The following is a 22,131-nucleotide window of genomic DNA, read 5'->3' as shown; positions in this document are numbered from 1 at the left end:
CGTGTACAGCTTCCACTGATTTCACCTCATGACTCTGGATGGGTCCTTCTTCACTTTCTGTCCCCAGCCAATGGCTTTGTAGGATTGCGGATTTAGAAAGGGCAGCTAGACTTCTACCTCTCCCCCAGAGAAGTCTGTATATATTGGCCTTGTCTATCTTTGCCATGCAGTCAGCTGGGAGAAGTGTCACTTTGAAGGGGAAACCACTGCTTGTCTCCAGCCACCAGCTGCACAGCCTCCTCTGGCCCGCACTTGACCCATTTACTGCTTCCTGGTGATTAGGGCTGGGCACAGCTCACAGGTTGGGAAGACAAAGTATAGAGCTAGGGTCCGCCAGAGACCATACGCAGCATCCAGCTGCATGGGCACCATGAAATTTAGGACCCCAAATTTTGTGGTGTCCTATGCAGCTATGCTTTTGTGTATCTGTAGGGACAGCCCTGCCATCTGTAACCAGCCATACTGCCCTAGATGCAACTGCATTTCAGAGCCAGGTGTAGTATCCCTGTATAACCAGCCATCCCTGCATCTCAGTGCTGGGCAAGGGCTCCTTTATTTTTAAAGCATCTTTGGATCTCCTTTTCAGTCAAAACCTACCTTAGAGGTTTCTTCTCTTTGCAGAGGCATGCACTCACCACTGTTTTTTTCTGGAGGCAGAAACCAGACATCAGTGTGGGCTTGACAAGGCAATCCAGGCCTGCAGTTCCTGCTTACCTTCAGAAATGCAAAGCACTACAGGGAGAGGGTATGGGCTGTTCCTACTTAATCTGTAAAAAGGGAAAGGGCTGTTAATGTGTCACACCTTTGCAATGTTAAATCTCCCATTTCTAGAGGGTGTAGGTGTGGTGGAAACACCAGAACCTTGCTAATGAGCCTGTTTTAAGGGGATGCTTCCAGAGCAGGCAGACTTCTTTTATTCACTTTCCAACCAAGGAGTTGTAATTGTGAACCTTTATAATTCAGGTTTGGGATATTTATCATTCCAATATTGTTATTTGTTGGGCTTGACTTCTGCTGCTTGGCTGATTTTGGTGAGAGATTTCCCACTGAACTGTTTGCTACAATAATGAAGAGACAAGGTGAGTGAGATAAACTTTATTATATTTCTTTCAGTTTGCAACCTTGTCTCTCTCTCCCACAGAAAGATCTTACCTCAGCCACCTTGTCTCCAGGGTCCCACTTGGCTGCAATAAGAACACTGCCTTGTGCTGTCCAGGGGTATTAATGGTAGCATAGACTCTGCCCCTTCTCTGCAGAGGCCCCCTCTGGAATATTGCATTCTGCTCCGGCAAAAGCTATGGACGATTCTGGAGTCCAGAGAAAAGCAACATCATAAAACAATAACTACAGTCTGTGACTGTTTAGTTAATGCTCTATTTACAGCATTAGCCTTACATGACTCCCTCCGTTCCCAGCGCAGTGGAAATATAAACACTATGATTGGTGTCAGCAAAAGGGGTGCAGGGAAACTGAGGTAGGAACATGCGTGAGGGAAGGAAGGATGCCTCCAATTTGTTCCGCCTGAGTTAGCCGCCTCAGATGTGCTGGCCTCACCAATTTACATGCATATCCTGCTCCCTACCCCCATATGCCTGCTTGAAATTCACTGTGAGTGTCCTTGTGAAAGTGAGACGTTCTGAAAGGCACATGATTGAAATGTGTGCATGTTGGAGGGACATCCCCAATTCCTCACTGAAGGCAGGACTTCAGTGAACTGAATGTATGTTGCAGTGTGAAGGCTGGCCCGCACACCACTCCTGTGCACACAGCCCTTGCTCATGTGCTGAGCGGAGGAGAGATGTTCATGGATAACTATGGAGCTTTTTTACTTTACAAAGGAATTGATATTATTAGCCAAGATGGAGAAAAAGGCAGAGAAATGAAGGTCTCCTAAATTCCAGTCCAGTGCTTTATCCTGTGACCACACTGCCTTAGACTACCATAGCTTATTCCACTCCTGTAGAGTAGTAAGCCATCCATGGGAAACTCAGGCTAGTGAGTGGGCCACATGAGTGGCTCTCCTTCATCTCAGTGGGCTTCTAGATTGTCATAACCAAGACAGTCTCCCAGGAGAGAGTAGTTTTGCTAATTTGCAGGGTGTGCCAATTGAATCGTAGCAGCACTTTGATTGGTTGCAGAGGGTGTACACCGGGGTGGGCAAAAGAGCCTCTGCAGGCCAGATCCGGCCTGTCAAGTGGGTTGATCCGGCCTGCTGAGGCCCTGCCACTCCCCTGCCCTCAGGCCAATCAGGACCTAGAGACCAGGGAGCGCACGGCACTTAGTCAATCCTGACAGTGCCCAGGATGGGCAGTGAGAGACTGCACATTCTACCTGCCCCCAGGCCAATCAGAACCTGGGGATGGGAGAAGCATGCAAAGTCTCCTCCAGCTCTGCAAGGGGCGCCGCGCTTCTAAGCACTATGTGCTTCTTGCCCGATGGGGGCGGGGTGGGAGGAGACAAGTCCTCCCATGCCTCCAAATCCTGATTTGGCAGGGTGTGTGTATGTGTGGTGGTGCGGCATGCAAAATCTTCTCCCACTACCAGGGGCATGTGCACCTAGAGGGAACCAAACCACCAGCTGGTGTATGCAGTCAGTGTTGTGTGCGTGCTCTTGGCTGATGTGCATGTCACTTGAATAATAGCAGTAGGAAAAAGCCCACATGGATGGAAATCTGTGGAAGCTGGCAATCCTGCTCGTGAGAAATGGTAAATGAAGTGTCTTGCAGGCCACAAATAAACTCCTGATGGGCCACATGCGGGCCCGCAGGTTGCCCACTACCGCAGTAAACTGTACCAGCATGAAGCACACTGTAACTAAACTGCCATAAGTGTTGTCACAAGGACCATACAAGTGCCTGAAGACATATAGCAATAGCACTGTTAAAAGCACACCTTAGGGTTGCCTCTATAGAGCCTTTGGAGACTTCAACTAGTCCAGAATGTAGCTGCTTGAGTTTTAACTAATACTTGTTATACAGAGCACATGATGCCAGTGCTCTGGCAGCTGTACTGGCTTCTGGTATGTTTCCAGGCACAATTTAAAGTTTTGGTTATGACCTATAAAGTCCTAAACGGGTTGGGTCTGGGGTATCTGAAGGACCATCTTCTCCCATATGAACCTTCCTGGGGATTGAGGTCAGCTGGGGAGGCTCTGCTCAGTGTTCCCCCACTTACAGAGATAAGATTAACGTCTAAGTGGAACAGGGCCTTCTCAGCTTTTGCTCCCAGGCTGTGGAATTCTCTTCCTTGGGATATTCGCATGGCGCCAACGTTAGCATTGTTTCAGTGTCAGGCTAAAGCCGCCCTTTTTTCTTGTGCTTTTATTGGTGTTTGAGTCTGTATGTGTGTGTTCCTCCTTTCAAGATGTTTTTAGCAAGTTTTCTGTCCCTCTGGGGTCTCATATTTTTAAATTTGTATGTATATTTGTATTGTGTTTTAAAACATTTTGTAAGCCGCCTCAAATATTTTAAATAGACAGGGTAAAAATATTTGAAATAAATATACTGCTGGACAGGCAGAACATTGACGGTCACCTAAGATGGAGAGAAGGCTGCTAGAATACTGCATCTAGTTCTGAACACATTTAAAACATGATGCCCAAAAGCTCACGGGAAATAGAAAAATGTCACCAAAAAGTTACTGAAGGACAGGAGGAAATATCTTAGACTACAGAGTGTGATCTATTGAGAAGAGTGAGAAGTGATCAGATCATGGTGTCTATATGTAAGCCATATACCCAGTGTGGTTCACAGTCCCATGCAGTGCCACCTAGACCACAGCAACAGATAAGAACCAGTGGTGGTTATATATGTACCTACATGGGGGGGAAAAACACCAGGTGCAATAGGGCTGTTCAGTGGAGAAGGAGAGAATGTGAGCCAGCAGTTGGGAGTTAAAGCCAGATGCATTCCAATAAGCCATGAGGCAGCAATTCAGTGTGGGTGATTAATCACTGGACCAGACCATTGTTCCTTCTAATTTTTTCTATCTATGCGCAGAATACATTTTTCATGGTGCACCAAGGCATGTGTGAATGTGCACCACCAGTAAAAACATGATGTGGGTGCTTTGCTAATCACCTGGGCAGCGCATGAATCTCTTCTGGCTAGGCATCTAAATGCTCAGCTTACAGGGAACACTGGACCAGACTCCTGAGGGAGCGGGACACTGGGAATATCTCTGTCTCTGGGGGTATGTCTACACTGTAAAGTTATTTTGAAATAACAGCCATTATTTCGAAATAACCTTACTACCGTCTACACAGCCAAACTGCTATTTCAAAATTAATTTGAAATGGCAGAGCACTTCTTTCAAATTTGGTAAACCTCATTCCACGAGGAATAACGCCAAATTCGAAATACCTATTTTGAAATAAGTGCTGGGTAGACACTTATATAGAAATAGGGGGCCTCTAACCTTCCCAGGGTGCCCTGGTGGCCACTCCGGCCTCAACCAAGAACACTCCTTTCCCTCCCCACTCTCCAGAGCCCTTAAAGGGGTTGACTCTGGCCACAGTGCCTGGGCCAGCTCCAAGCCTGCCAGCCCAGAGCCAGCAGTCACTGCCCCTGACCCAGTGGCCCCACAATATTAGCCAGCAAGCCACTGGCAGCCAGCCCTCCACCGCTCCCCAGGAGCAGTCTGCCAGCTCCCAGGAGCCTGACAGGGCCCGGAGAAGGCGGGCGTCTTCCTGGTCCAGGGTGGAGATCATGGACCTTATTCAGGTTTGGGGGGGATGCCCCCAACGTCCATGATCTCCACACTAGATGGAGGAACGCGGCTGTCTATGGCAGGATATCTGCCAGCCTGTCCATCAAAGGCCACAGGTGAACCCAGGAGCAGCTTTGCATGAAAATCAACTTGGTCCAGCAAGACCCCCAAACCTGAGCCCTGAGCTTCCCCTTCCCCTTCTTCCCCTTGCTTCTCCCTTCCAGCTCTCTCCTCCCAGATTTTCCCCTCCCCTCTCCCACACTCTCTCTTCCCCTCTCCCGTCTCCTTTCCCCAGTCTCACCAGTTTCATTCCCCATCCCCACACCCAGTTTTGTTAAAGAGAGTTTGTGTTCATGAAAATATGTGTATTTATTTTACATCAGGAAGGATGGCTAGGGAGGGGTAAGTGGAAGGACATGAGGGAGGAAAGCTATTTCAAAATGCATTTTGGTGTAGACAGACCCTGGGTGGCTTTCCATGCGGGCTGGAGCTTGTCAGGAAGATGCTTAGTCCAGCCTGAGTGACGGGGCTGAATCCAGGGCTAAGTGGCTGCAGTTCCCTCAGGAAGTTAGGCTAAGAATCCAAGAAAGGAACTAGCTGAGAGAGAAGAACTGGCTGGCTGAGACGGGTTCAGGAAGATCTGATGCACAAATCTCTCTAGAAGAGGTTGATTCATGAATGTAAAGTCCAGCAGGGGCTATCAGTCCGACACACCACAAGACATTGGCCAGAGATTGGAGCTTTGGAACAAACATCCTAGCTGGATTTGCCAGTGATGGAGAACCTGCCACAGCCCTGGGAAAGATCCCCATGGTCATTCCCCACCTTGGGAATTTGTTTAGAGCAGTGATCCCCAACTCAGTACCTGCGGGTGCCATGGCGCCCGCCGGGCCATTTCTGTGCACCCACCGAGTGATTGGGGCTGCCCGCCGAGTGATTGGGGCTGGGCCCGCCCACAGGCGCGCAGTGCATGGGCTGTGCCAGCCCCTGGGCACACAGCACAGGAGCAGCGCTGGCCCCAGGCGTGCGGTGCATGGGCACTGCTGGCTCCTGGGTGCGCAGCACAGGAGCGGCGCCGGCCACGGGCATGCAACGCATGGGTGGTGCCGACCCCGGGAGTGCGGCGCATGGGTGGTGCCGGCCCCAGGAGTGCGGTGCATGGGTGGTGCCAGCACTGGGCATGTGGCGTATGGGTGGCCCTGCCCCCGGGTGCCCAGCAGCCCCAAAAAGTTGGGGACCACTGGTTTAGAGGCTCTTCTTATCTCAATGGCAGCATGGGTGAAATGGGGCGAGAGGGGGAGCATTGCCTAGTGGTTAGAACAGAGAGCTAGGAGCCAGGACTCCTGGGTTCTCTCCCTGGCCATAACAGAGGGAATGCATTAGTGCATATATGGCTGCTGTTTGTTGGAGTCCGACTTTGTGCATTTGTCACTCTGAGCTGTAGTCAAGACCCAGCCCACTGCATGCTCAACCAAGCACCCCAGATTGGACCGCACATTAGAAAATGGGGCCTATTATCCAGAGACCCTCAGAATGGGATTCCTGCCCCTGTTTTACTTCTGCCCCTTTGCTCCATGCCTTAAGATCCCACTACAGGAGTCTAGCCAGATTGGGCTCGGTACAGAGGGTGAAACTGTGCTAGCCAGGCAGCCGGACTAGATTCTCTTTGGGAATTCCTAGAGATGCCAGGGGGTTGGCTCCCCCAGGGCCCACTGGGAGTGTGCTGGGGCCCTGTGCTCACCAAGTCAGTACTGGTCTGGGAATGGGAGACTCGGTACTCTGAACCATGTCCCAAGAGAACCTTGGGATAGCATTGCTCTCCCACAGGGGAAGAAAAGGAACACACCAGCCTAATCAAAGCACTAGCCAGGCCTGAGGCCCAGGGAATCAACCTCTTCAACAAGGAAAACCCCTCAGTAGGTGCCAACCATTAGATGGCGAGCAGTTAAGTGACTCAGGGCTGAACCAAGCAGGGGCCACATGTACGGCCTGACCAGGGCTCCAAGAAGCATCCCAAGAGATAGCTTCTTCTAATTTGCCTGCTTGGATCAGTGTTGAGAAAGCTGATGGTGCTAGCACCGTTGGTAGATTTCATTAGACTTCCAAGTGTGGCCCATTGAATGGCTGGAGATTTCAGGGTAGCTTCACATGTGATTGGCACAGGTGCATTGTAGACTCAAGCAAGCTAGAGCTAGCAACTTCTTTATTAGGAAGCCTGGGTCCCAGCTGGGCTCTGTACTCCTGCCTAGAATGAAAGAAACCTTGCAGCCCATCCACCCTCCTGTCTGGAATGAAAGAATCACCAGGCCACAGACACGGAGACTTGTTAGCGGAGTTCTCTTTTAATAGTGCACAGAATCACTTTACAAAAGAAATGCCCATTCCTCAAAAATAAATAACCCTAAATACAGAGGCAATTCAACACTTGTTTTTTGGCAACACCTTGGTGTGTTTGTTTTTGCAGTGACCCTACTTTAAATACATTGTTGTTGTCCTTTGTTCTGCAGGTAGGGTAGCTCCCTCAGGACAGGACACACCCTGGTATATTGGCAAAGTAGCTTCCAGCCACTTGCCTGGCTGGCCCGAAAGAAGGGTAAATAGAAGAACCATCTTTCACTTGTCTCTGAATCCTAAAGCACTGCATGGCCATACCCAGGCCTTGCAATTATTGTGGTGGCAGCGAAGGCAATATAGTACACTTTCATGGGGGAAACTGAGGCACAGCACGGTGATGTGACTTGCTTGGGATTGTGTAGCAAAGCAAGGGTGGAGCTACAATAAATCCAGGAGTCCTGGCTCCCAGACCCTGCTCCCTGTTCTAACTCACCAACCCTTCCTCCCCTCCCAGATGAGAACCCAGGATTCCTGATTCCAACCTTCCCGCTCTAACCACTAGACATCATTTCCTTCACAGAGCTAGAGATAGAACCTAGGAGTCTAAATACTAGAGTACCCCCCTTGTTGTATCCACCTTGCTCTAGAAATGCAAAGAGAAACCAAAAAGCTGCTTCCTGCCCCCTCTGCACCTACCAAGCTGCCAAAATATCCTCCAGCTTGAGCTAGGATAATCATGTGCATTGGCTTTTGTTTGTGTAGCTGCCTGCATGTGGAGAGATAAGGCTGGGATGATGGACTCCCTCCACCTTCACATAGGATATGTAACACTTGTGTGCTGGGTGCGGAGATTATGCTAGTGTGTATCCCTACCTTGTCCTTCCATAATCGGAAAGGAGGGTGGACAGATTCGAGGTCCCTTGTGGGCATCTGTGCAAAGCAGAATTTTTTTCCATGGTTATTCTGAAATCCCTCCAGATCAGAATGTACCTAACTTATTTCTGAATTCCCTGCTGAGTGATATTTGGGGGTGAAAAATCGTTTTGATAAAACTGGATTTTTTGTTTCAATTTTGACTTTTCATTTGTTCATATTGGGTGTGTCTACACTGCAGGGCTTAACTTGAAAAAAGTTACGTAAAGTGAGCTATATCAATTGTGTAGCTTATTTCAAAATAGCCTATTTCGAAATTGGGAGTGTCTACAGCACTTTATTTTGAAATAGAGCACTCTTCTTCCGACTTCTCTTACTCCTCGTACAATGAGAGTTACAGGAGTTGGAGTAAGAAGTCCTCCAGTTTACCAGTATTTTGACATTATTTCAAAATAACTGCCTGCTATGTAGACGCAAACTAAGGGTATGTCTACACTACCCCGCTAGTTCGAACTAGCAGGGTAATGTAGGCATACCGCACTTGCAAATGAAACCCGGGATTTGAATTTCCCGGGCTTCATTTGCATAAGCGGGGAGCCGCCATTTTTAAAATCCCGCTGGTTCGAACCCCGTGCAGCGCGGCTACACGGGGCACGAACTAGGTAGTTCGAACTAGGCTTCCTAGTTCGAACTACCGTTACTCCTCATTTCACGAGGAGTAACGGTAGTTCGAACTAGGAAGCCTAGTTTGAACTAGCTAGTTCGTGCCCGGTGTAGCCGCGCTGCACGGGGTTCGAACCAGCGGGGTTTTAAAAATGGTGGCTCCCCGCTTATGCAAATGAAGCCCGGGAAATTCAAATCCCGGGCTTCATTTGCAAGTGCGGTATGCCTACATTACCCTCCTAGTTCGAACTAGGAGGGTAGTGTAGACATACCCTAAGTTATTTTGAAATAATGTTGCTGTGTAGACATACCCATTATGATTTACTATATAGAACAATCAATAAAAAAGTAACATTTAGATTATAATTGCAAATTAAAACATTTAATTCCAAGATGACTTTTTCAAAATTAGATTATTGATAATTGTATTTTTATTTGTGATATATTTTAAATTAATCAGAAATCAAAAAGAATCCAAAACCTACTGTAAATAATAACATTTTAGAATGACAGTGTATAGTTCAATCTAACTGAAAACTGTCAGAAACAATTTTTATTTGATTTGATCATGAATTATATGTAGGCTTGGCAGAATTCAATTTTTATTTATAATTTTGACAGTTTATTTTAAGCATTTTTATATATTATTATGGATTTTAAGCATTTTCCCCTTATTTTTATCACTCTAAATTTTCAGAGTTGCAAGAAATTATAGTAGACCAGACAATGGGAGGTCAAACAATAATTGTAAAGTGACAATTGAGATTAAAACATTAATTGTCAAATCAAGTTAAAATATATAAAGTAAATACTCTTCAACTCCAATAAGTTCTCAAGTAGCATTTTTCTTACCTTTCCTAATCTGTACATTTTCATTATCTTTGATGGAAATATTTTAATTGATGTGTGTGTCTGGTGAAAGTAATATTGACCAATATTTATCAATAAAAATCATAATTCTTCCAACCCTAATTATATTACATATATAATACAACTTATAATAAAAAATAATAAACTTTTTGTTTTGATATTTGGTTTAAAGTTTGGTCTTTTTATTTAAATATAAAAGTTTGATCATAGTGGGCTAGACTAAGGGTACGTCTAGACTACCGCGTTTTGTCGACGGAAGTTTTGTCGACAGATACTGTCGACAAAACTTCCGTCGACAATTTGCGTCCAGACACATGGAGTTCTGTCGACAAAGCAAGCCGCTTTGTCGACAGAACTCCGTAGTCTGGACGCAGTGTTACAGGCAATAACACCTTCTGTCGACAGAGTTCTGGCGACAGAAAGTGTTATGCCTCGTAAAATGAGGTATACCAGCGTCGACAAAACCACGGAGTTCTGTCGACATTATGTCGACAGAACTCCGCGGTAGTGTAGACGCTGGTATTGTTTTGTCAACAAAAGTCCACTTTTGTCGACAAAACTAGGTAGTCTAGACACACCCTAAAGGCCCATCTAGCCCAGGATCCAGTCTTCTGACAATGGCCAATGCCATGTGCCACAGAGGGAATGAACCGAACAGGGAATTATCATGTGATCCATCCTGTCGCTCATTCCCAGCTCATAGCAAACAGAGACCCATCCTGGCTAATTGCCATTGATTTTGGCATGGATTTTGGATTGGTGACTGGGTGTGCATTGTTTATTGTGATTGCCATAATTTATCTAGCTCTTTTTTGAACCCTAATAGAGATGTAGCCGTGTTAGTCTGGTCTTGCCGAAACAAAAGACAGAACTATGCAGCACTTTAAAAACTAACAAGATGGTTTATTAGGTGATGAGCTTCACCTAATAAACCCTCTTGTTAGTCTTTAAAGTGCTGCATAGTCCTGTTTTTTTTTAACCCTGTCAGGCCGTGTCTACACTACACTCCTCTGTTGGCAGAGGGATGTAAATAAAGCACATCGAAAGTGCAAATGAAGCAGGGATTTAAATATCCTGCGCTTCATTTGCAAAATCGTGTCCTGGCGCTGTTTCAAACAAGTGCCATTTCGAAACTGGAACTGTGATTTAGATGTGGTTTTGCCGACAGCAGGGTGATTTTTCGACAGATCCTGTACTCCTCAAAAAACGAGTCTCAGACTTAGTCTCAGACTTCACAACATCCTCTGTCAGGGAATTCCACCCATTGACTATGCATTGTGTGAAGAAGTATTTCCTTCTATTTGTTTTAAACCTGCTACCTATTAATTTTCAATAAATAATATATGGTATATAACAAATAGCATGAAATATAATTATAATTTGCTAGGTTCTAAAATTAAATGGAAAAAATTGCATACAGTAATCGCATATGTTGTATGTAAACAAAGTCAAAATTGAAACACGTTCCTATTTTAGTTGAAGGTTTTTTTAAAAATGTTAGATTACATTATATATAATAATCAATTTAAAAAATCTTTCTGGATAAAGTAGAAACATTGCTTTAAAGTTTGCTTGGATGAACAAGAATAAGGTATAATGTAATCTAAAATAAAACCATTTGACCTGAAACCCCCAAATGTTGCTATTTGCTCCAAATGGCATTTTCAGATGGAAACATCGCAGGAAGGGCTGTGGAACCCAGGGCTGGCTAGCACGCATTCTGCCTCCTCTGCCACTAGTTCAGAACACTGCTTCCCCTTGCAAAGACACATCCATCCGTTCCTCACCTCCATGCCGGCTGTGTGTGTCAGAGCAAAGCCTTGAGCTCTGGACTAGCATCCGTGCTAGCGAAGAGTGGTGCGCTGTTTGCTGCTGGCAGGGGACAGGAGTGCTCATGTGGGGGGAATTGGAGGCACAGAGCGGTGAAAGTGACTTGGTTGAGGTCACACAGTGCGCGGGGGCAAAGCTGGGCCCAGAACCCAAGAGTCCTAGTGCTGAGACCCCTCTGCTCTAAATCCTCCCCATGTGAGGAAACAGAGGCACAGACAGGCGATGGATTTGTCCTAGTTGCCAAACATGGAGTTTAAGAGAACCCAGGAGTCCTGTCTCCCAACCCCCCTGCTGTAACCACTAGCCAGTCCTCCACTAAAGAGCAGTAAATCAAGCTGCATTTCAAATAACTTTTTCATCTATTCCCCCATCTCAGATTCTCTTTTCCTTTGAAACTGTGCCAAGAGACATGAACCCCATTGTAAATCTGCCCCAACCAGCCCAGAACTAAACTCAGCTGCGTCCCCAGACGAATTGTTTGCCTTCCCAAAGAGATGGTGGAAAATGGAATGGGAACCGCTGCTTGATGCTTTATTTGTCTTTATAAATACTCCCCCCCCCCATCCCAACCCAGCATAAATATTTTGCAAAGCAGTTTCATCATCTCATTACACTCAATACAGCCTCCCATCCCCCAGCAAGTAAATTAAATATATCAAGGGGAGGGAGAACCCAGGCGTCATGGCGGGAGACCACTCCCCCCAGCAGCTAGCGCCTCCAGGCAGTGGGGGTGCGCAAAGCAGGCCCACATCCCACGTCGGTCCAGCCGAATGCCTAAAAATGGGATGTGGCAGCAGCAGGAGGGAATTGCGCTCACTGTAAGGTGGAGGAGGGGCATTTGGGGGTCAGCGGGGCAGATGGCTGGGGTTGATTTTGGTTTCCTGCAGAGCAATGTTCCCTCTAATCTTTTCCATCCATGCACGGAATAAATGTTTAGCTGCACCAAGGCATGTGTGGATGTGCACTACCAGGAGAAACACCTATCTGCGGGCGTTCTGCTAATCAGCCAGGCAACATTGGAATCTCTCCTGAGCAGCTGCACAGGCACCTGGCTTGCAGGGAACACTGTCGCAGAGACCTTTGGTCTCCTCCCCACCCCAACCTTCAAACCTGGCCACCCCAGTCCTGTCTGTTCTTCCCCTTGTGGCTTTGGGTGACGGAAGGGCGGTGGTGTGGTTGCGATCGACACCAGTAACACCTGATTGTGACCCCCCAGAGCCAGTCCAGGGGCAGTGATCTGGCACAGCAGGGAGTCTTGTTACCCCCACTTAGGATCCTGCCTAAAATCCCAGCTTCCTCCCACCCCCTTCACCTCTGATCCAGGCCTCACTCGCAGTCCAGCTGTCCCTGGCCCATCCAACAGGGTCTTTCCAGCAGGGGTGCCATGGCATCAAGACGCCAGGAGGGCAGAGGGTCAAAGGCCAGCAGTTCACGCCCTTACCCCGGCCGCAGGGGGCTGCTGTCCCTCACTGTCTAAGGCAGTGTGGCTGGAACGGAGCAGGAGCCAGGCCATCCATCCCCCTGGCGTCATATGGCCGTGTCCCATAGCACTGTCTGCTGGCGCCGGCAGGGTGGTGTGCCCGCCTTGCGGGTGTCCGTGGGGCGGCGCCAACTGGGCAGGATGGGCATGCTCTCCTGCTTGCAGAAGCTGCGCTGTGGCCGGTGGCGGGCTTTGATCTCCTTGCACACGCAGCGCTTCCGCTCGATTACCTCCAGCAATTTCCCATCCCGCTGCTGGGCCCCCTGCGCCACCGTAGGCACCGGTGGCAGGGGCGGCAGGCCCTACCCATGGGAGCGCAGAGTGAGAAATGCCGCCAAGCATGCCCTGAGCCCCCATTCTCCGCCACATCCCTCCCAACACACAACGGGGGGAGAGGGGTATTACTGTCCCAACCTGGGGGTCCCCGCAGCTCCCTCAGTGGTCCCCAAACACAACTCGCAGCCCCTGCCAGCCCAGCCCTCCCAGTGCCTCTCACTCCTGACCCACAGCTCCTGCCAGCCCAGTCCTGGGTTCCACCCAGCTCTGCTGGTGCCCCTCACTCCCAACCCACAGCCCCTGCCAGCCCAGCTCTGCTCCCTCCCTCTCCCCCAGCCCTGGCTGGTGCCCTTCACTCCCAACCCACAGCCCTTGCAGCCCTGCCCCCCCCCGCCCTGCCGGTGCCCCTCACTCCCATTCTGCAGCCCCTGCCAGCCCAGCCCTCAGCTCCCCGCAGCTCTGCCGGTGCCCCTCACTCCAAACCCGCAGCCCCTGCCAGCCCCCCTAGGCTTCCCCTGTCTCCCAGGGTTGCCAGGTGTCTTACCAGGCTGGGTGTGTCTTTGGGGTGGCTGCAGGGTCTCGATGTGTGTGTGGTGTGTCTCACCCCGGAGGTGGAGGCCGACCGGCCCAGGCGGTAACCCCCCATGAGATCTGGGGAGCAGGGAGCCAGCAGTGAGATAGGTCATCATAGAGCACAGCACTCCCTGCCCTGCCCCAAATGGCACAGTACCCCCACAGGGAGCCCCGTGCCCATCCCCCACTATGCTGGGATCAGCTCTGAGTTGGAGGAGAGTACCCACTGCTGACCACTTCTGATAGGCATTCCAGGCCTGTCTGTTCCCCCATAATTGCTTCAAAGGAACAGAGGTTACTGCTGGCTCCACCCCTTGCACCTGGACACGAGGGCGGGTTGCACCAGGGTCCCTCCTGCCCACCTCATGCCCAGCAGCCCGGTGTGCCCTGAGTGGTACCTCCATTGCGATGACAGGCAGGGAAGGTCTGGCATGGCACAGGCAGCCCTGTGCGGCAGCCTGGCAGCTTGGGCACCGTTCCCTCAGGGCCTGGGGCCCGAATGGGGATCCCAGAAAGTGCCATTGCCGCCGGGGCTTTCTCCTCTCTCTCCAGCTTCTGTGGGGCCTCGCCGTTGCCGTTCCACACCCGGGCGCCCTCCATGGGCTCTGCCAGGGCAAAGCAGAGAGTGAGATGGGAGTACACCCCATTCCCCACCCCCGAGCCAGCCAGTCCCTGACCTGGTGCCAGGTGGGAGCTGGCACCCTCCTAGATGGGACAGGCCCATGCCCCATTCCCACCCCCCTGAACCAGCCAGTCCCTGATCCGGGGCTGAGTGGGAGCTGGCGCCCCCCTAGAAGGGACAAGCCCATGCCCCATTCCCACCCCCCTGAACCAGCCAGTCTTTGCCCTGCAGCCAGGTGGGGGCCAGCGCCCCCTAGAAGGGACAGGTCCTGCCCCATTCCCATACTCACTCTCTGGCCCCTTGCCCTTCCGATTGCCAAAAAGTCCCTTCCTCTGCAGTGCCCACCCCACACCCAGCATCTCCTCCTCTGTGCCAGCCACCACGTGGGAGCAGGCGATGCTGGCGAAGGCCCCACGGTCGTGCAGCTGGAGGTTCCCTGTGGGTGGTGTTGCCCCACAGGCCTTGGTGGCTGCTCCCTTGATGCTCTCGTAGGCCGGGGGACGCTTCAGAGCCCCGCACGAGGCTGGGTAAGTCCACAGCATGCCCAGGGGTGGCTCTGGGCGCTGGGCTGGCTTGCAGACGGGCACGGTGGCTGGGCGGGTGCACAACATGCCATGGAGGACGGAGATCTCCTTCTCTGCCTTATGCTCAGCTGGCAGCACCGCATGGGCAGTGACTTTGACAGCTGAGTACACCATGGTGTAGGAGACGGCCGGCTTGTCCTTGGCTGGCTGCGGCACAGGCAGCAGGGAGGGCATCGGTTTGGCCGGCGGGCAGATCATGCTGTGTGAACTGGGCAGCTCCTTCTCCACCTTGGGCTGCCCGGCGGGCTGCGGGGGCAGCGGTGTAGAGTGGCTGCGGGCTCGACCGGAGGGCGCCAGGACTTGGTGGCTGGGTGGATGGGAAGTGGCTGGTGCTTCCTTGGTGTGGCACGGCACAGGCAGTTTGGAGGCTTCCTGGCTCCCCGCTTTGTGCCCTTTGCCCTGGGGGAAGGCCAGAAGGGGTGGACGGTGCTGGAGCAGGTTGGGAAAGGGAGGAGGGATGTCACAGGGGGAGGCTGGGGTCCCCAGCCTCTTAGCTTGGCGTGGGTGGGGGGAGGTGGGCAGGCCATCGGCGCGCCCCTCACCAGCCTCCTCGGGCAGTGGGTATTTCATCTCCTCGTAGATCGCCTCACTGTCATCGGAGTCTTCGTCCAGCACAGGGGGGGGTGGCTGGGGGACCCCAGCGCCCCGGAAAACATCCCCCACCATCTCAATATAGACGGGCTCCTCGTCTTCAGGGTCTGAGCTCTTGGCATAGCCGTGGGAGAAGGCCCTACTGAACCGCGGCGGGGGCCCTCCGCCTGGTGGAGTCACTAAGGGGCGGCTGTAGGTCTCATCAAAGGACACTGAGAGATGGGTGTTGGGGCTCCGCTTAGGCTTCTGGGGGGGCACCTTGCGTCCTAACTCCCGGCTCTCGGAGAATGACTTCTGGGGGCCTGTGAGAGAGAGAAGGAAGAGCAGAAATGCAGCCATATCTGGGGCAGGGCAGCCGGTTACACAAGGACCCCTCACCCAGCACTGAGATGCAGCCACCTCTGGGGTGGAGTAAAGTGGTGCTGAAACATGCTGCCACACTGTTTTGCACCTCAGAGGAGTCCCAGGCTGGTCTGAAGCTGTGGGGGGAATTGAAGGCAGCTGACCAGTTGCTGCAGCGGAGGTTTGGCCCAGACAGCAGGGTTCCCAGCCCAACTCTGGGCACAAGAGCTGGGGGCTAGTTAATGTGCACTAACAATATGCTACATCTCACCCGCTGGGTACATGCTAGGGGTGTTAAATATCGGTTAATCGAATAGTCGAGTAACCTCATGAAATGTTATCGGTTAGTCGACTATTCTATAGTCCCTGGGGGCAGGGCTGGCAGCCAGTGCACTCTGGCCTCACTCCCGAGAAGACCCCTACCACTCCGCACTGCTGCCGCTGTATCAGACAGCAGGTGCAGGGTGCCAGCTGGGAGCTGGTCCATGAGGGGAGCCAGTTTAAAAACCAGTCCCCCTCGTAGACTGGCTGCCTGTTGTCCTGTGCTGCTGCTTCTGAGAAAGAGGCGGCAGCCCCTGAATAGGGAGGGTCTGAGCTCCTGGACCCATCGCGAGCGGGAACTGAGCTGAGCTGCCTGCCCGCCTGGCTCCTTATACACTTGAAATGCAGAGCAGCAGCAGGGGTAGGTCCCAGACCCGGTGCGAGCCAGGACTGAGCCATGCTGCTTGCCAGCCTGCTGAAAAATGTACTGGCAGGGAGAGAGGGAGAGGGAAATGCATGTAGTCTATAGCATTAACCTATAAGCTTTTGCTTATCAACTTTAAATCGACTACGCTATTATATCCCTAGTACATGCCAGGGCATTGGGGCTGGCTCTGCCTGCCCAGGGAGAGCGCCCCCTACTGAGCTCCATCCCACTTCCTGCCCCACAGCACCGTCTAATGGCACACTGGAGAATGCCAACCCCCAGCCCAGGCAGTCCAAAGGCCTCACCAGTTTTCCTGCTGCCGCCCAGCTCTGCCGCCGGCCCCTCGCCTGGCACGCTGAGTTTGGTGCTGGGGTGGCGCTGGGGCTTGGCTGGGGGCTTCCGAGCCCCAGTGGCCCCCTCACCATTCTCCATGCTACCCACTGAGTGGCAGGAGAGGGAACGGGGCGCCATGCCGCTGGCACAGGGGTGGGGCACATGCTCCTGCGAGGCCGGCATGGTCATGAAGCCCATCCGGAAGTGGCGGCGGAAGGAGGCCACGTCCCGGAGCTTTCCCGCTCCTGGGTCCTTGGTGGAGCTGCAGGAACACAAAGAGCCAGGGGTGAGGGTGGGAGACACAGATGGTTCTACTCTCAGGAACAGCTAGCGGGGAGGGCTGGGAGCCAGGACACCTGGGTTCTATCCTAGCCCCCTCCCAGGCCTTGCCGCAATCCCCCCGCCTCCGCCAGCCCCTGCCACAGCCCCCTGCTCAGATCTCCGCCAGTCCCCTCCCCAGACCTCAGCCAGCCCCCTCTTAGGGTTGCCAGGTGTCCGGTTTTGAACTGGACAGTGCAGTATTTGAACTTTCTGTTTGGGAAACAAATTGAGAAAATAGAAATGTCCGGTATTTTCTAAATGAGATGTCATGTAGATTGTGATGTAATGTTAAGTGTCTGGTATTTTTGTTGAAACCATCTGGCCACCCTACCTTCATATCTCCCCTAACCCCTGCCACAGTCTCCTCCCCAGGCCTCTCTCAGCCTCTTCCCCAGAGGTCCCCCAGCCTCTGCCACAGCCCCCTTCCTAGACCTCCCCCAGCCTCCTCCCCAGGCCTCTGCCAGTCCCCACCACAGCCCCCTCCCCACACCTGCCCTCACCTATGCCGCAGCCCTTCCCCAGATATCCCTTAGCCCCCACCAAAGGCACCCCCCCAGACCCTGCCACAGCCCTCTGCCCCGATTTTCCTCAGGTCCTGTCGCCCCCTCCCCAGGGGTCCCCCAGACCCTACTGCAGCCCCCTCTCCAGATCTTCCTCAGCTCCTGCCACAGCCCACTCCCCAGACCTCCCTCAGCCCCCTTTCCAGGGGCCCTCCAGACTCTGCTGCTGTCCCCTCCCCAGGCCTCCACCAGCCCCTGCCACAGCCCCCTCCCCAAATCTCCCGCAGCTTCCTCCCAGTGTTATTCCCGGGTGAGAGGGACTCTTAAGATGCCCATAGTGGAGCCAGACCATGGCTCACAGCCCAGCTGTTTCCATCTGGGTGCCACGGTTCCCACCAGGCCCGCAAGCCTTCACTCCCTGCAACCCAGGCAAGGGCTCCTGTCCTGTTGGCCCAGGGAGGGCCCTGCTGCTCTTGCTCCCAAAGGCAGGCACAGAGGCTGCAGCCAGTGGTGCCACATGAGAACACATAGCACTTGTGCTAATGGCTGCACCACCGTGCTCAGCGTGCCTAGAACTCCATGCAGATGCAGTGTATGTTACCAGTTGTGACTGTGTCATGGTGCCAGAGCACAACAATGATCGCATGACTAGTGCAAGGGCTAGCAGTGTTTGCGCCATCGGCAATGGCACAGAGAATGGCATTGGCATGTGGGATGCAGGTGCCGTGTGCACTAGTCATTGTGCAGCGTGCTACATCTGGGCAGTGACAGCAACGGGACTCTGTGCTGTATCTTGCATGCGTGCGGCACTCTGCTGCCAGTACAGCCAGCTGCTGCTGCAACCTCTGTTCTATCCTGCATCTGAAATGCCTTGCAGCAGCTACTGGCCATGAGATCTGGGTAAAGGAGTCGCAGATCCTGGACTGCATGGCTCCAGGCACCACGGCTCACCCTGCCACAGCGGCCTGGGGGCAAGCCAGAGATGGCTGCATCTCAGTGCTGGGCGAGGGGACCCTGGCTGCATCTCAGTGCTGGGCGAGGGGACCCTGGCTGCATCTCAGTGCTGGGCGAGGGAACCCTGATCTGTCCCAGTGCTGGGTGAAGGATCCCTGTATAAACAGCCATCCAGAGACAGTCCCTTCTAAAGCTTTATGACAGATCTTCTCAACTTACTCCATATTGTGTGCCACATGTGTGTTATCTATGCCACAGGGCTGGGGGCAGGACACCGGCAGTCTAGACCCCAATTCTGGACCCCAGACTCTCACACCCTGGGGGGCTGGGCTGGCAGCCCTGAACCCCAGACTCACAGGGACAGGGCCTGCCCCAAACCCCTACCCACCATGTGGCTGCCATAGATAGCACCCAGCAACTGCCCTGGGCCTCATAGGGCTGTGTGGCTGCCCCAGCTCCCCTTAACTTCGCCAGGCTGGGCCGTGATGAGCCAGCAGACCTGGTCTGCAGCTGACCTTTACCTCTCAGCTGTGGGCTAATATGGCCCCAGGCAACTCCTGGCCCTTGGGGTCAGAATCTGCCTTGAGTTTGGGGATTCCTTGTAATAAAGCATCTAAGGAAACATGAGGAGGAGCCCAATGATGCAGCCCAAAAAGGGGCAAAGCCAGGGAGAGAACCCAGGCGTCCTGATCCCCGCTTACCCCTTTTTGGCCTCATCATCCTTGTGCTGCCGCCACTCCAGCTTACTCTTGCGGTAGAGCAGGTTCATGTCTCCACGCAGCGGATGTCCCGCCTGGCAGGTCTGGCTCAGCGCCCCGTACGCCCAGCTGCCCCGCTCCTCGATGAAGTGCAGGAAGGCAGAGATCAGGGCCTCCTGGGGGCTCGTGGTCATCTTCCCTCGGGCGGCCAGTCCGCGTGGGCAGGGAGCCCTGCGGGGCACTGCGGGGCAGGGACACCGAGTTAGTGGGCGAGTGCACCACCGGGCACCGAAGGCCGCAGCAGGCAGCAGCCGAGAGATGGGTCCTTTCTGCACTAGTGGAACTGGGGTGTAGGCATAGCAGTGGGAGGCCAGACTCCTGGATTCTATCCCCCCAGACACCCACAGGCCAGACCCCTTTGGACTCCTGGGTTCTATCCCCCACAGGCCAGACCCCTCCCCCCAGACTCCTGGCTTTATCCCCCCCCAGACACCTATGGGGCAGACTCCCCCTCCAGACTCCTGGGTTCTATCCCCTCTGTACACCCACAGGCCAGACCCTCCCCAGATTTGGGTGTGATGTGGGGGCAGGAGGGGGTTGGGTTTCTGAGAAGGGCTAGAGAGAGGTTGGGGGTGGGTATTTGAGAATTACAGAGAAAACCCCCCAGATCCCTCCCCTGCCTCTTGGTACCTGGGGTGCTGCCTGGCTCTGGGCAGTGCAGCCAGGGACTGAGCTATCCGAGGGGGCAGGAGGGACCTGTGGGGGTCATGGCTGGCCCAGACTCTCCAGTTGGGGGGGAGGAGTCCCTGTCACCCCCGCTGTCTGCTGCAACTCGGGTTCTTCTGGCGCTGCTCAGGGGGGTCTCCGGTCCATGGTCGGTGTGAGGTGCTGCCCCCAGCCCTCCAGCACCTCGTGGGGTCCACTATGGGCCTGGCAGAGAAAGGGCGGTCACGGTGGCCTGCGGTCCCCTCAATTGGACCCCAGCTCCCTCATTCCCTTCCTCCACAGCCCCCATAAACACTCCAGTGTCCTGTGCCATTCCCATGACTCCCCCACAGACACTCAGGCCTCCCTGCTCCTTCTTCCAGTCCCCCAAATACCATAGTGTCCTGTCCTCTTCCCCCAGCCTCCCCCAGACACCCCAGTTTTCTAGCCCCTATCCTCAGCCCTTCCCACAGACAGCCCAGCCACTCTCTCCAGCCCACACAAACACCCCAGAGCCCTGTCTCCTTCCTTTGGCTTCCCTGCAGACAGCCCAGATCCCCAGCCCCTTCCACCAGCCCCCACAAACACCCCTGCATCACATCCCCTCCCCCCAGCCACCTCACAGACACCTCAGCCCCTTCCTCCTGCCCCCCACAAACACCCCAGTGTCCCATCCCTTTCTCCCACCTCCCCACAAACACTCCAGCACCCATATCCTTCCCAAGCCCCCCGCAGCCCTAACAACCAGCCCCATATAACCACCCCAGCACATTTCCCCATCTCTGCAGCCCCTAGCCCTCCATTACTATGACTGGAGGGCTCTGGCAAGGAGGCCCCCCCACACTTGAATTAGGGGCATAGAGGGTAAATAGTCCCCAGTTTCTCCTTAAATCAGCCCCCAAGGGAGGGTTACTGGAGGGATCTGGTTTGCACCCGTCTCCCCCATGCACAATTCCAGCCCCACATGTCTCCCTCTCTCCCCCACCCTTCCAATCTGCCCTCCCCACCCCACACTTATCCCCCACTTCCCCTCCCCCACCCATCCTCCAGCGCACTACATTTCTTCCCCCAGTTCCATGCCCGGCCTCCACATGCCCCCAGCCTCCTGTCCATCCCCCACTCCCATCCCAGCCCCCCACATCCTCCCACCCAGCTCCCTTCCCTGCCCCCACACCCATCTCAGCCCCCACATCCTCCCACCCAACCCCCTTCCCTGTCCCCCACATGCCCCAGCCCCTGCCCAGCCCCCTACATCTCCCACCCAGCTCCCTTCTCTGCCTCCCACATCCCCCAGCCCTCTACATCCCCCACCCAGACCCCTCCCCTGCCCCCCACATTCTCCAGCCCCCTACCCAGCCCCCTACATCTCCCACCCAGCTCACTTCCCTGCCCCACACATCCCCCAACCCCTGCCTAGCCCCGCACGCTCCGGTACCTGCCCGGCTCGGCTCCCGCGGCTCCGCTCGCCCCATCCCGCTGCCGCTGACGCAGCGTCCAACCCGCGGCGCCTCCCTCCGCCCCCCCGCAGCCGGGGATGGAGAAACGTGGGGGGGGGGAGGCCGGGGAGAGAGACGGCGGTGCCCCTCACTGTCCCCACAGTCCCCCACCAGTGCCCCTCACTCCCTCCGCACCCCCGTGCCCTTCACTCCCCCCACGCCCCACCCACCAGTGCCGCTCACTCCCCCCGCAGCCCCTCACCAGTGCCCCTCACTCCCCCCCGCACCGCCCCGTGCCCCCACTCTCCCCGCACCCCACCCTCCAGTGCCCCTTACTCCCTCCGCACCCCCACACCAGTGCCCCTCATTCCCTCTGCAGCTCCTCATCAGTGCCCCTCACTCCCCCCGCACCCCACCCATCAGTGCCCCTCACTCCCCCTGCAGCCCCTCACCAGTGCCCCCATTCCCCCCACCCCGCCCCGCCCCGTGCCCCTCACACCAGTCCCTCTCACTCACCCCCGGCAGCCCCTCACCAGTGCCCCTCATTCCCCCCCGCACCGCCCCGCGCCCCTCACTCCCCCCGCACCCCACACTCCAGTGCCCCTCACTCCCCCCACACGCTCGTGCCCTTCACTCCCCCCGCACTCCACACACCACTGCCTCTCACTCCCCCCGCAGCCCCTCACCAGTGCCCCTCACTCCTCTCGCACCCCACACACCAGTGCCCCTCACTCCCCCCCGCATCCTCCCC

General features: G+C 54.2%; 1 protein-coding gene across 1 annotated transcript; it reads right to left on the bottom strand.

Moving 5' to 3' along the window:
* Positions 1 to 8,831: 8,831 nt before the first annotated feature.
* Positions 8,832 to 21,567, bottom strand: NYAP1 (neuronal tyrosine phosphorylated phosphoinositide-3-kinase adaptor 1). The gene is made up of 8 exons (XM_075907585.2): positions 21,380 to 21,567; positions 19,930 to 20,169; positions 19,243 to 19,480; positions 16,739 to 17,028; positions 14,518 to 15,705; positions 14,005 to 14,211; positions 13,578 to 13,684; positions 8,832 to 13,059 (listed from the first exon to the last, which is right to left on the bottom strand). Exons 3-8 carry the CDS (start codon positions 19,431 to 19,433, stop codon positions 12,805 to 12,807), a joined length of 2,238 nt encoding a protein of 745 aa, XP_075763700.2. The 5' UTR covers positions 19,434 to 19,480; positions 19,930 to 20,169; positions 21,380 to 21,567; the 3' UTR covers positions 8,832 to 12,804.
* Between the last annotated feature and the right edge of the window lie 564 nt (positions 21,568 to 22,131).

The sequence above is a fragment of the Pelodiscus sinensis genome, chromosome 22 (genome assembly GCF_052426305.1).
Source record: "Pelodiscus sinensis isolate ZL-2025 chromosome 22, ASM5242630v1, whole genome shotgun sequence".
Taxonomy (NCBI): Eukaryota; Metazoa; Chordata; order Testudines; family Trionychidae; genus Pelodiscus; species Pelodiscus sinensis.
Note: the sequence above shows the minus strand (reverse complement) of the source record. Positions and strands in the feature narration are given on the sequence as shown.